The sequence below is a fragment of the Ctenocephalides felis genome, unplaced genomic scaffold, assembly GCF_003426905.1.
Source record: "Ctenocephalides felis isolate EL2017-DRISC unplaced genomic scaffold, ASM342690v1 CF-g0.4_SCAFFOLD_03570, whole genome shotgun sequence".
In the NCBI taxonomy this organism is placed as follows: domain Eukaryota; kingdom Metazoa; phylum Arthropoda; class Insecta; order Siphonaptera; family Pulicidae; genus Ctenocephalides; species Ctenocephalides felis.
Window position 1 is genome coordinate 5,978,004 of NW_020539724.1, and position 15,013 is coordinate 5,993,016.

Consider the following 15,013-nt stretch of genomic DNA (forward strand, 5'->3'; position numbering starts at 1 on the left):
ATGCAATTAAATTAGAACTATTAAAACAGGGTCATGTCGTACGTAATATCCTAAATATTAGACATAGAATAACAAAAGAACCTCTTAATATGTTTTTTGTTGATCTGGAACCAAATAGAAATAACAAAAATATTTATAACATTTATAAATTATTTAACTGCATAATACGCGTCGAACCACCGAGAAAGTCCAACAACATTATACAATGCACTCGCTGTCAACTCTTTAATCACACCAAAAAATACTGCAATAGACCATTTGCTTGCCTAAAATGCGGTGACAATCATAATACTATAGCTTGTACCAAAGATCCGAATGCTCCGGCATGTTGTTATTTTTGCGACGGTGCTCATCCAGCTAATTATCGCGGTTGCTCATACTTCCAAAAAATTAAAGAACAAAGAAACAAAACTCCAGTAAATCAATCAGTCACAAATCCAGATCCAAATAACCAAAATTTTAAAAATTCTAATAATTCTAATTCTAATAATAAAATAAACAACATTTCTCCGGCCTTAAATCCAACAATTCAAAATTCATCCTATGCAGACATTGCAAAAAACAATTACTCTGCTTCTAATCATTCACCTTCAAATCCGGATTCTGATTCTCTAGCAACACTTATTTTAGAATTTAAAAATATCTTCAATCAGCTTTTGCAACAGAACACCATAATAATAAATATGTTATCCACGTTAGTCAACAACAAAAGCAATGGCAAAAATAATTAAAATTGCTGAATGGAATGCCAACGGTTTAATACCTCACAAAAATGAAGTAGAATGTTTTTTAAAGTTAAACTTAATAGATATCTTATTAATCTCAGAAACTCACTTCACTGAAAAAAACTACTTCAAAATTTATAACTACGCTACTTATAATTCAAATCACCCAAGTGGCAGGGCTCGCGGCGGTTCGGCTATATTAATCAAAAATAATATAAAGCATTTTGTTCTACCAAATATTTCTGATGATTTTCTACAAGCAACTCAAATTTCTGTTGAAACAAATTTATATAATTTTTGTGTTTCTGCTGTTTATTGTCCACCAAGATTCAAAATTTCTTGTGCTCAGTTTTCTTCATTTTTCTCTCAATTAGGTAATAAATTTATCATTGGTGGTGACTTTAATTGTAAACATATTGCCTGGGGTTCTAGACTGACTACAGCCAAAGGAAAGATTCTTCATGCAGCCATAGGGCAAAATAACCTTTCCTTTATTTCAACTTGCAGTCCAACTTATTGGCCTTCTGACCCTACTAAAGTTCCAGACCTTTTAGATTTTTTTATTGTGAAAGGTATTGATCTTTCAAATCTCAATATTGAATCTAGTTACGATCTCTCTTCAGATCATTCTCCAATACTTGTGACGTTTAGCACATTTCCTACTCCAGTTATCAACAATCATATTCTACACAACAATCTTTCTAACTGGATTCAATTCAAATCCATACTTGATTCAAAATTATTTCCAAAATCTAGGCCTACAAGCGTTATTGATATAGAAAATAATATAGATTATTTTTCTGAGATTGTACGTGAAACAACCAAGCAGATCACCCCGAACATTATCCAAGAAATGATAATCTAATAATTCCGCAAGAGATTAAGAAGCTAATTGCACAGAAACGAAGAGCAAGACGAACCTGGCAACATTCTCATCTACCAACGGATAAGACATCGCTCAATCATCTCAATAACTCGCTGAGGAAAAAAATGAAAGAATGGAAGAATTGTACATTCAGGTCGTATATATTGCAGTTAAATAGGTACGATAATTCCATATGGAAACCAATCAGAAACAAAAGTAAACCCCTACAACAAAACCCTCCTCTGAAAATAACCAACCAAAACGGATTCATTTGGGCAAAAAGCAACGAAGAAAAAGCGGAGGCATTTGCTGATCATCTAAGTAGCATTTTTAGCGCTCGAAATATTTCCCAGAATAATTTAATTAACAATTTCGTAAATCAACCCATACATTCTACACCGTTAGGACATTTTTCACCAAATGATGTCTTATGTGAAATAAAAAGGATAAAAAATAGATCTTCGCCGGGTATGGATAAAATTACTCCAAAGATGTTAAAAGAATTGCCTACAAAAGGTATCTTATATATAACAAATATTTTCAACGCCATACTTCAATACAATTATTGGCCCACAGCGTGGAAGACTGCAGAAATTATCATGATCGCTAAACCAAACAAAAACCATCACACTGCTAGTTCATACCGTCCTATCAGTCTTTTATCGATATTATCAAAAATTTTAGAGAGACTTTTGTTGCAGAGATTGTCAGAAGATCATCCGAATGATAGTTGGATTCCTCACCATCAGTTTGGCTTCAGAAAAAATCACTCTACAATTCAACAATGCAACAGAACGGTGTCTCGTATTCTTGAAGCCATGAATAGAAAGGAACACAGTGTAGCCGTATTCTTAGATGTCAGTCAGGCTTTCGATAAGGTTTGGCACTCAGGACTCCTATATAAAATCAAAACAACTTTTCCAAACTACTTTAATATCTTAAGCTCATATTTGCTTAATAGAAAATTTAGAATCAAAATTAAAGATGTGACTTCGAGCATCAGAAATATAGAATGCGGGGTACCACAGGGCAGTGTGCTAAGCCCTGTACTTTATCTTCTTTTCACAAACGATATGCCCACAGATGATCTTCTAACCATATGCACTTACGCCGATGACATAGCAATTATTTCATGCAATTCCGATATTAGAACAGCAACTTGTCAGTTACAAAATTATTTATCTAGTCTCGAAAAATGGTTTTTAGATTGGAATATCAAAATCAATATCGAAAAATCTCAGCACATAATTGTTTCTCTAAAACATCACAACAGCCCACCTATCATCATGAACAATTCAATAATTCCACTATGCAATTCTGTTAAATATTTAGGCATGCACATTGATTCGAAATTGACATGGAGAACGCACATTGAATATAAAAAGAAACAAATCCAACTGAAAATAAAAGATTTTTACTGGCTTTTTGGGAGGAAATCTGAAATCTCTCTCGATAACAAGGTACTTTTGTATAAAACTATCATAGTGCCCATTTGGACTTATGGAATCGAACTATGGGGTTGCTCTTGCAAATCTAACATAAACATTATTCAAAGGTGCCAGAATAAAATTCTGCGTATCCTTACTAATGCGCCTTGGTATATTTCGAATTTTTGCCTACATAAGGATTTGAAAATCTCAACAGTCAACGAAATGATCAAGATTAGAAGTTCATCTTTCAACAACAAATTAATCCAGCATACAAATCCTACAATTCAAGCGATTCAGAGACCGATAAGAAGATTGAGCAAGAAATGGCCTTCCGATCTACCAAACACCTAGCCCAATGTCTGCACGCGTCCTGACGTAGTACGCGGCATACATCATCACGTCATCGTTCATTTATGTTATTATTTTTGTATTACTGTTTTAATTTAATTTTTATTTTAACTTTTTTCATTTTGTATTCAATGTATTGCATTTTTTGTTTTTTTGTATTTTTTTTTTTTGCTCATATCAATTTTGTAAATAAGACATTAAAGTCTTGATTAACAAAAATAAATTGTAACAAAAAAAAAAAAAAAAAAAAAAAAAATACATATAAACATACACTCACATACAATTTATATAAGGTATGCCAAAATGTTCAGAAACCTGTGAAACATCATTTTCGATCTTTTTCTAATTACTATAACTTATTCCACAGGAAATTAAAATATAGATTAAAACTTAAGAAATTAAGCTAAAATTGAGCTTTAATAAAAATAGACTAAATGCTACATTCTATAAAATCCATAAAACTAAATTAAATAATAGTCCACATTTTTACTAAAATTACAATTGTTTACGCACGCCCAAACAACTAATACATCTCATTAAATTTATTCGCAGAATTCTCATTTTTTATCCATTTTACACGAAAAAGTGAAAGTGTTGTCTAGTTAAAATGCACACATTTTCGAAGAAATTTTAGGAACAATTTTATTTAAATTCATTTACATAAAAAATCCATCAGCACCTCGTCTATTTTGCAATTCGCGAACAATACGCGATTTTGCAATAGTTCTAAAAAACGACAGCTGTATTTGCTTAAAATACGGTTTTTGGATCGATTGAAATGGATATTTGATAAGGAAAATTGAGAAGAAGAAATCATATAAAAAATTCTATTAAAAATTATCACCACGTCCATTATAAAAATTATTTAGGAAGTAGCACTTTAAATTTAAAATGATACATGAGAAATAAAAATGAATCTACGAATCGGATGAGCAAACTACAAGATTATTTATATAAAATTTGAAAAAAATAATGGTAAGATTATGTATCTATATTTACTATTTTTATTAATTTTATTATTATTTAAGATATTTGCAACTGCAACTGTTACCTTCATATAGCAGAGTCGTCTATATAGTTTTTACGCGTGCCGACCTGATATGAATGAAATAAAAACTGACCATCTAAATTATAATCAATAAAGACCTAGTTTCCTAAGTAGGACAACAGGCGACTAACCTTAAATTCAGGAAAAAATCAATTTTCATATCGTGACGTTTTTCATCCAAGTTCCCTGTACAATAACGCGAGCTTAGAGAAGAGTTTTGACTGATACAAAAATAAGGAAATCAGGAATTAAATTATAATAAACAAAGAATAATAATCATAAAACCATAATTTTAATAACTTCTACATATCAATTATGAAATTAATTCAATTCAAGGAAAATAATTTATAATCTATTTTTGCCTTATAGAGATTCTATACATAATTTTTTTATTGCTCTAATAACTAAAATGTTCAAATATGTTAATAGTCACCCAGAATCGATTTTAATAGCAAACTTTATCAAAATAAAAAAAATCCAAAAGACAAAATAAAGCAAAGATACAAGATTTAATAATTTGTTATGTGTTTCTAATATTGCACTAAACATAAATATAATGCATTGACTCTTTCTGAGTCTCCTTGTTAGTATACTCCAAAAAAATCTATCAATAAAGTTTCTCATTGCCTACATTTATAATAATGAACGACGTACCGGCAAACAAGCGGATTGAACAAAAATATTATAAAATTTATTTTAAAAATTATTATTATATTTTACCTTATGCGCTCTGATAGAGGCCCCTTCTGAGCAGGCTAAGGTGACATCCACAAGACTCTCGTCATGAAGCAGCTGACTGAAAACCCCGAGCAAGTTACTCTGATGATTGTTCCATCTCAGGCAATAGTGCTCGCTTCCCATGTCTAAGCCAGCGTGCGCTGCTGGAAACGAAGGAAAAAATGACAATAATTAATAGAAATCTTTTGAAATATATTTAATTAAAATACCAATCATCATTATTATCAATTTAATACATGGTAGATTTTTTTTATTTGAGATTGTTTCTTTGTTGATTGAATTCGGTTAAAACTGAATTGCTGAAGCTTGGGTGGAGTGACTAGGGCGGATGCAGAGCACGCCATTATGGAGTGCAATGAGGGGAAAAGGGAGGGCAAGAACTATGGAGGGAGATAGTAAGGCACAAAATCACTCTCCCAACTAATTTTATAACATAATTTATATATGTATAATCTAATAAAATAAATACTGTAACATTGCATGACCATAACATATCTATTTATCCGAAAATTAAACTAAATTATATTACGTGTATAATATTAAGAATTCGTTTGTATCTGATTCCCCAGACTTTATTTATTTATTTTACGTCAGTTTTTTCGTTTTGTCCTTTTTTGAGCATGTTACAGGAAATAATGTAAATGACTTTTGCTCTAACCAAAGAACCTTGACAAGCGAGTCGTGCCTTGCATTCGATTAGCAAACACCGCATGCAAAAATTTGTATCGAAATTACAATTGCAAATATATGTTGCACGGCATTTTTACATATGGCCATTCATGAATTTTACTGCGATAATCTCGATTGATGCTTTTATTTATAGATTGAGCAATTTCAGTGAATCGAGCTGAATTCATTTGTAAATGAAAGTGAATTAATTGGGAGCAAATAATATTAGTACTATATCAAGTCTGTACAGATACTCCCAAGTTCCTTCTTGAATATACTTCCAAATTGAATATTTTCATAATCTTATTGTGTCTATCTATGAAGAATACAGCTATCTCTACGAAGCAGAACAGGTTATGTATTTTTTCAACAGATAGAAAAAAAGTCTCTAAGAATAATTTTTTATCTGCATTAAGCGAATAAGATTATTTTTTGTCACAGTACGCGGATATAAGACTTCAAGCTTTGGTAACTTGGGAAACCCCTGGCATGATTATATAAAAATCACTTCATTACATCAGTGCGAACGCATTACATAAACCAGCAAGTCATGAAAATGTACTAATTGTAAATTGTAAGATGAAGCTATTTTTGGCGAAGAGTCGGTGGAAAACTTACTCAAGATAATAAACAATAACTAGAGTAAAAACAATCAAGAAATCCTTGAAATGCAATTTTACACAGTCCTCATTTCATTCTGATATTTTTATTGTAATCACTACTGTAGTCCCTCTGGATTATGTGATTATCTATTTGTCTTCCTGAAAATTGTACCATAACCAGAAAACTTCCACAAAATATTGTAAATATTATCTATATCCTCTCAAACAACCATTACAATATCATGTACACTATTATATTTAAATGCAAGAAATTGGCTATATGCAGGTATAGTTAAAAAACTAGTGGGGTGGGTGGCATCGTGCCTTAAGGCAAATTGCTGGAACTTCCCGCACCGTAACGAAATGTTCGAGGAATATTGAATGTTTTCAAATAGATTATTATAAATATTGTAACATTGTGTAATTTTTATAAGAATTATATAAACCGAATTGCAGAGATGAAATTATTTGTAAAGTATATTAGAACTATAGTCAGAATTAAAAATAAAATCTGAAATATTTTCGATATACAAAATACTAAAAAAAAAAAAAAAAAAAAAAAAAAATTGGAACAAATTTTTTTTTCAAAATCAATTATTTTGTTAAGACAAGCAGAAAGTTCTTTGAATCATTTAAATCGGACGCTTAGTTCTCTCAAAAACTACCATTTTTTACATATTTAGCTCCGTATCTTCGAAATGGCTGGGCCTGCCTTTGCCAAAAAGTAATAAACACTTCTCCCAATCATTACTAATTGAATGTTTTTTAGATCATTCAAATCGGATACTCCGTTCGCTCAAAATTCGATTTCTATTTTCTGCACTCTTTGCTCCGTATCTCCGAAACGGCTGGACCTGCCTTTGCCAAAAACTAATCAGCTCTTTTCCCAATCAATAGGAATCGAATGTTTTTTGAACCATTCAAATCGGTTGATCCGTGCGCCCTAAAACGTGACTGGAAATTTGTATCCACACATACATACACACACACACACACACACACACACACACATCCATTTTTTCTGAGGTATGCCAAAACGTTCAGAAACCTTCAAAACGTCGAGAAATGTAAAAATTTTCAATTCCGATTTTCGGCCCATTACAATAACTTACCCTACGGGAAGTTAATTAAGAGAAAAAATACGTTTGTTAGTTTTCCACCATTTCTCTCTCCACATTCCCACATCTCTTCATAAAGTATATACCGGCTTCAATTTTATTACACGTCAATTGATATAGTTTATGTTATTAGATTATTTAAATGAATCTTCAACTATATTTATTTACATCAATGACATGGAGATAACTGCAAACTGTATATTATAGCGTTATTAAATGCGATGATTGCATTATTAGCGATCGTAATCTCTTCTTCATAAATTACGTAATAATGTATTCAGTGTGAATTTAAATAAAATCTGTGTAAAATTACCGCCTTTTACATAATAATTCATTTAGATATAATCGACTGTGTAATACATGTGGTGAAAAATTTGAAAACTGTTTTACAATGCGTGTGGTGGGATTAATTGTGTGTATATAAAGTATTAAATGTGTGGTTAAAGATAATACTTGGATATTATATCATATTTTCAGCAAATTATGGAGAAGTATACTTAGGTGTGAGTATGGACGTGATCTCTTTTATAGAGTACTGATACTGATAAGATAGTGTGGAACGTTAGCAATATTGTGGGCATTGGTAAAACATCTAGGATATAGGTTCCCAAACTTTTTTGTATCATGAACCCCCTAGCAAAGTTTTTTGTTTCAAGAAAATTCTTGTTTTTTGATAAAGGTTTCTTGCAAATTGTTATGAACCCCTTTGAGAATCAAAGTACAATCAAAAAACAAAATAAAAATAATAAAATCTGTATGTAAAAAAGTTCATATAAAGGATAGCATGTAGGTATATATTTTCACACCATTGAATATTTATTTCCAATAATTTTTGATAGTTCAAGTATTAAGATAATTGATGTAATAAAATTTTAATGACAAAGTATTTCAAAATATGGAAATCATTACATTACTTAAATGCAATATATTTCTCATTACAAAGTCTATGTTAGCATAATCATCAATCACACAACATTACAGTAAAATATTTATGGCTTTATTTTATATTGTAAAATTCATTCAAATTACAAACATAAAAAAGCCACTGTCCGTTACATCAATTATATAATACTCACATGAACTTGAGTTTTCCGCAAGTGATCATGGTCGTAGGAGAAATAATTTCACATTTATTTAATTTTCATTTATTTGATACATAAATATTTAGCAAAATTTATGATTTAGAAGTAACAGCCTCATTATTTACATAATGATTTTTGGGGTGAAAACTTCAAGAGAAAAAACTTCTTGAGGTCGAGGCAGTAAGAGCTTTTCAGCCCTTTGAAGAGGTCAAAGGTACCCCATATAGTAAATAAAAATCAGATCATGTATTGTTAGCTATAACAATTCTTCCCATATATCGACAATATCGTTAAGTACAGATCAGTAATATTCGTTAGGAAACAAGGGGTATGCAAATACAGTAATTTTCCACAAATACATACTTGTAACTATTTCTAAGTTATTAAATAGGTTTAATTATAAAAATATTCTTGGTTTCATTCCTTAGTTAATAACCTTCACAGGTAATTACAGGTGTTTAAGAGGTCGAGTTAGAGTGTTAAAGCGATTTCTTCATATTGGGGAGGCCATGCTAAAATATATACTACTTAGTAGGATCGTCTATAAAGAAAGAACCCTTCAACCTCTATTCGCCACAATATAATTAATAGCTGTTTTATGTAATTGTACTAATTTTAAAATATAGTACTAGTATCAAGAATAAAAATGCTGTTATAAATATCTAACAAATAAAAAAATACTAATAAAATATAAATATAAATAACATTGGTTGTTAGAAAATAGAACTTACATATTATTTTTAAGTTGTTTCTTGTTTGTTAAGAAAAAGTACCACCTGCATAAATTTTCTTTAAGTTTTGCTGCAATTTATTCGTAGCATGCGTAAGAGTTACATTTCCGCAAATAGAAGAAAGTTATAATGATGTCAGTTAGAAAATGTTGAGAATCATTTCTCTCGCAGTTACCTTATCTACTTGAGCTACGCCAATGGGAGCAAATATTATTATGTGCGATAAATATAAACATATATAGTTGTGTGTATGTTTAGCAAGCGCGTGCGCCTTATAAAATCGTCGAGCTGTCAATGTCAGCTGATCGCCTTGAACTTGACTTGAATGTGTGCAATATAATGTAATAATGTTAGCTTTAAAGATGCATGAGCTAATAATATGCACTCTTGTTAAGAGGCCCGCACGTCTGCCTGCGCAACGCGACGCACAATGCACAATGCACAACAAAACGCAACCAATGCTTAGACGAGGAATCGATTTTCATTATTGCATCCAATTCGAAGTTTTCCATAAAAAACTATATTGGATAGTTGGCTAATTAAAAATTTCATTGATGTAAATTCATAAAATTTATACCATCTTTCACTAGCATCCATCAACTGGAATGGCATTCGATTTAGACATACCTAAGTACTACCAAAAATTTGTAGATGTTCCATATAGAGAATAGGTGTAGATATTAAAAAAAGAAGCTATATTAGATAGTTGGCTTATTAAAATTTCATTGTTATAAATTCATAACTTTTATACCATCATACCACGATGTTCAACCCAACCACTGGATTGGCATTAGATTTAGACATACCTAAGTACTACCAAAAATTTGGTGATGGTCCGTATGGAATAGGTGGTAGAACAGGTACAGAAATAAAAAAAAATCTATATTGGATAGATGTCTTAATAAAAATTTCATTGTTATGAATTATTAATATACAATCGATATGTCAAAATACTTTTATTTTGAATCTTGAAGATAAGACTATGCATTTGTTTCTCAAGAAGCAACAGACTCCATAACGTAAATTATAAACAATATTTTTATTTATGCACCAACTTCAATAATAAATATGTTTTATATTCTTTGAAAATTAATTTTTTAATATTATCATTTTTCACAGCAATTATAACCTTCGCCCTAGGAACCTTCAATCAATGAGGTGATCAATTTCTATGGATTTTTGGTCCCCTCATCACCCTTGGTACATATGGTGGTATTTAAAAACAACCTTTCCATCCCCACTAAACATCACGTGTGTTTTTAGCATCTAGAAACAACCGCACAATTTTTTTTTTTTTTAATTTTTTTGGATATTTAAAATTAGGGTAAAAAAATTTACGAGATATTTTACTAGACCCTCCCTTTCACCACGTGATATTTCGTGCTTTTTTGCCCCCCAATCACTGTTGTGCTAGACTTCTTCTTACGCTGTACTTAGATGGAAACCCAACGGTTAACCTATTCATATATTATAGATTTTTTAATACTGGAATGAATCTAATAGTGACCTTATTCTATGCCGCAATGATGTCTTCACTTGGAAACATATTTTTGGGTGTAAAGTTCCTAATCAGAATAAATATTAATCAGCTTTCTAAAATTCAGTTTTTGGCTAAAAGTTGAAGACATTTTTATCGAATTAAAAAATATTATTTTTTACATTTTTGATGAAAATTGGTATCACGATGAATTTCATAATTTGAAATAGCATACTAAAATATAATAGGCCTGGTTGAATTACAAAAAATAATGAGAGATAAGAATTTCATCGTGCCTTTATAAACAAAGTTTCCGTTCCGTGTTCCTTCAGCGACTGATTACAGTTGACGTCCACATTAAAATTAAATACACACAAATAAAATTTAGAACACGAAATGAATCAAATAAAATGCGTTTAACAAATAATTTAATTCGTTCAATTGCAGTAATTATAAGTATTTTTATGTGATATTGATTATATATAGTGTTTTTTCTTGTTTTCATTTTTCTAACTTATTTTATGAGAAATTTTTTATTTTGCCTTGTGTAGTCTGATGGCAAATAATACAACATACCTTGTAGTGTTAGTATTTCCATTTCAATTCAAATACGATATGCCAATAAAAATGCACCAAAACGAATGCATTGATAGTAAATATAACTAAACAATTATAACATACTTTGTATCTATTTCATTTTAGCTTAAAAATTCCGCATGCTTATTCTATTAGAAAGTCACTGACTCTTTATAGTAGGTATACACATATATATGCTTTATATTAATGATAAAAATTAACATGACTCAGCTTTTCAAAATTTAGATTTTAGCTCACAATCAGAATTGATGGTAATTTTTATGACATGCAATATGCCAATGAAGTAGACGAAGTCATATACCAATACCAATTTACAAAAAAAAAAAAAACAAAAGATATTATTTTTGCCTCATAATAAATGTCAATAGTAAAATTAAAATATTGCAATAAAGTTCTGTGAGATATTTTTGTGTTATTATAAAAGTTTTTGTGATATAAAAGTGCCTCCAAAGACAAGGTATGTACCTATCTAGCGAATCGATTGTAATTTTAAATTTAATAACAAAAATATCAATAAAGAGCAAAATCAAACAAATGCACCAAATTGATTTAAAGTTGTACGGAGGCCTATAATATTTATTATTTTTATAATTTCAATAATAAATTTAATAACAAAAATGTGAATGAAGAGTAAATTCAAACTGACGCACTAAAATTAAAACAAGTTGTACAAAGACCTATAATATTTTTATGCATATTATAATTTGATACCAATTTGCATCAATAATTTTTTTTTTATTTTCATATTCAGAAAATCTAATTGTAAACATAACTTATCATTTATTATTATTTATTATATATTAATTTTTATTAATATATTAGAAATATAATATATTAATAATAAAATGCATTGTAATTTAAATTTCAATAGTTTATCAATTATCAATTTAAGTAGTTGTAGAGAACATATTAACATATTTTTCCCAAATGAAGATTATGGATGTAGTCCAAACGCTTGAAAATATAATTTTAAAAATTTAGTTTTGAGGCATTATTTAGTCTCCTTGTATCTATGGTCTTTCCTTCTAAAACTGTATCAATGCATCATCTATGGTTATTTTCTTCTAGAACTCTATGGATATTTTATAATAGTTTGGCAACCCCAAAAAACAAAAGATTGCACACTTTGATCATCTGTAAGAATTTTTCAATCACAGAAAATCTTTGTCACGGAGTGTTCATATAATAATATTTGCGTTATTTATTTAGTGCTTCATTTCGCTTCGAAAACTTGTAAGTATAAAGATTTTGATTATGTTAACTAAATATTGAAGTTTTTATAATGAAATTTCTACACAGGTAGTGCATAATCAAGACATGGCTCTGATGGAGAATTCATCTGCCAACAAGATGGCGACATCAATGATTGATCTTCTAATCAACTTTTATAATTGGGATCAGACGCAAAACAAGATACATTTGGTGTTTCGCCTTTCCCGCCCTGTGAAAGACGATGAATTTATATTCGCAGATTGCGACGAAAGTTTCTGCTACGTTTATATCATTGCATATGACATAAATGGTAGAAGTGAAGTCAGAAAGACATATAAATTTCTTATGTTTCGGCCATTGGTGAAAAGTAACATACAGCTTAACTTTAACGACGACGCTTTAAATATACATCTTACGAAACAAGAAGCTGAGAGATGGAAATTCTGGCAAGCAACCTTTTGATTTAATCAGCCCCGAAAAAAGATGATCAAGGGGAAAGGTTATCGTTAATTTTAGCAGCAGGATTAAAGATTATGAGCATGTACGTAAATTATGAATTGATACTTTTATAACTGATTGTGAACTTATAATTTATTATATTATATATATATATATATATATATATATATATATATAATTTTCAGAACCTAAGGACTCTTTGAGCTTTTGTGCTGGCTCTTGATGGGGCTCCATCAATCAAAACCCAAATAGTTGTCGTATTTTTATGGAATGAATTTATTGATATGCATTATTATTATTATTATATTTTCTGTAATACTAAAGATTTTTTTTATTGTTCCTACAATCATTGTTGGATTGATTTAGAATGTTAATCAATAAGTACTGTATTCTCAATATTCAAAAATAAAAATTATAAAAAGTTATAAATCGTGCTAGAAATTAAAGATTAATTCCACAGATGTCTATTTCAGAGCAAAAATATTAGCATTAATATGTTAAAATTATAGTATTTGGCTTCATTATAAATGCATATGTTGTTTGATTAATTCAATTTAATAATCTTTTAAAACAATTAGCATTGAAATATTTTATTGTAAGCATAGCATATTACTAGCCTAATCATTAGTAGATAATATTTTAAGTAAACCTGTCATTTCAAATTTTGTATTTGTAATATATAGAACGTTTATGCACATTTAATGACAATGTATTTTCCTTATTTCATAGTTTATTAAATTACAGAATATTTCTGCTAGAATCTCTTTTAATGACGTGTGCGTCACTATAAATTTTGCTCAGATATTCGATAATAAAACTAAAAATAAAATTATTGCTTAGTGACCACTTTACAAAGTAGAAATATAAATCAAGCACTTCAAACATAAAGTTTCAAGCTCAATATTTGAATAGTTTTCCACAAATTGCCAGCATGTGAGGTGAGCTACTTTTACACTTTGATGAATTGGTAACATTTATAGGAATATTTATTTAAATAATTCTAAGGTGAAATTCAGAGAAATGAAAAATATATTTTTCATGCAACCGCACTATGAATTTTTTTACAGCAATCTGCTGTAGAGTGTGTGAAATTAATTTCTCTTCAAAATTCTATAAATTTTAATTTTCTTTAATAATGATTTTTTTCACAAGTAAGATAATATTAACCTTAATTGCTTGTATGTATTGCTCAGTAAAATATTACTATAAACCTGAACAATGAAGAATAAATTTTAAATCTTAACACAGAAGTCATTTCATATAATTAATTGCTGTTGATTGCAATAAAAATATTATTGGAAGCAAATATAAATTATTCCATAGAAAAAAATGCATAATTTTCTATGCTAATCAATCGAGACATATAAGCATATAATATATTTACACATATATATATATATATATATATATATATATATATATATAAATAATTGTTCAACGCAAATCCATATTAACATTTATAGTTGATTGTGTAATATGAAATAGCGAACGTTCAATGTCAAGGTTGTTATAAGAGAAAATGTTTTCATTATATATTGAATGTATATTTCAATATATATTAAAATAGTTAAAATTAATATAGGGATAAATATTAAAATAAGAATGAGATTCGTTTCTACTTTGAGTAGTACCAGGAACGCAGAAACCTATGTAGTGAATTTATAAACTTAAACTTATTACAATTAAATCTAGCAAATTTATAGAAAAATAAATATTAATAAATAGAAATTTTAACCGAAATAAAAATTTAACCCAACACCTGTTTTCGCCGAGTACATACAATTTCAACAAATTTAATTTTGTGACCGACAAGAAATATTTTAGAACCTCGAATAATAAATAACATTTGTCGATAATGAAAATACCTGATGTCCATTCAGTTAGATTTATGTGCATTACGTTATATTTCTTA

At 29.2% G+C, this 15,013-nt stretch overlaps 1 protein-coding gene across 10 annotated transcripts in view; it reads right to left on the reverse strand.

Moving 5' to 3' along the window:
• LOC113383763 (protein tramtrack, beta isoform-like) overlaps nucleotides 1–15,013 on the reverse strand; it is a 170,632-nt gene that overhangs the window by 19,577 nt on the left and 136,042 nt on the right. For 8 of the 10 annotated variants that reach the window (XM_026622022.1, XM_026622018.1, XM_026622017.1 and 5 more), the window contains one exon: nucleotides 5,137–5,297. In XM_026622022.1, the coding sequence (XP_026477807.1) occupies nucleotides 5,137–5,277 (141 nt within the window). In that variant the 5' untranslated portion in view covers nucleotides 5,278–5,297. The remainder of the gene's footprint in view (nucleotides 1–5,136; nucleotides 5,298–15,013) is intronic. The other 2 variants (XM_026622021.1, XM_026622020.1) reach the window with 1 other exon arrangement.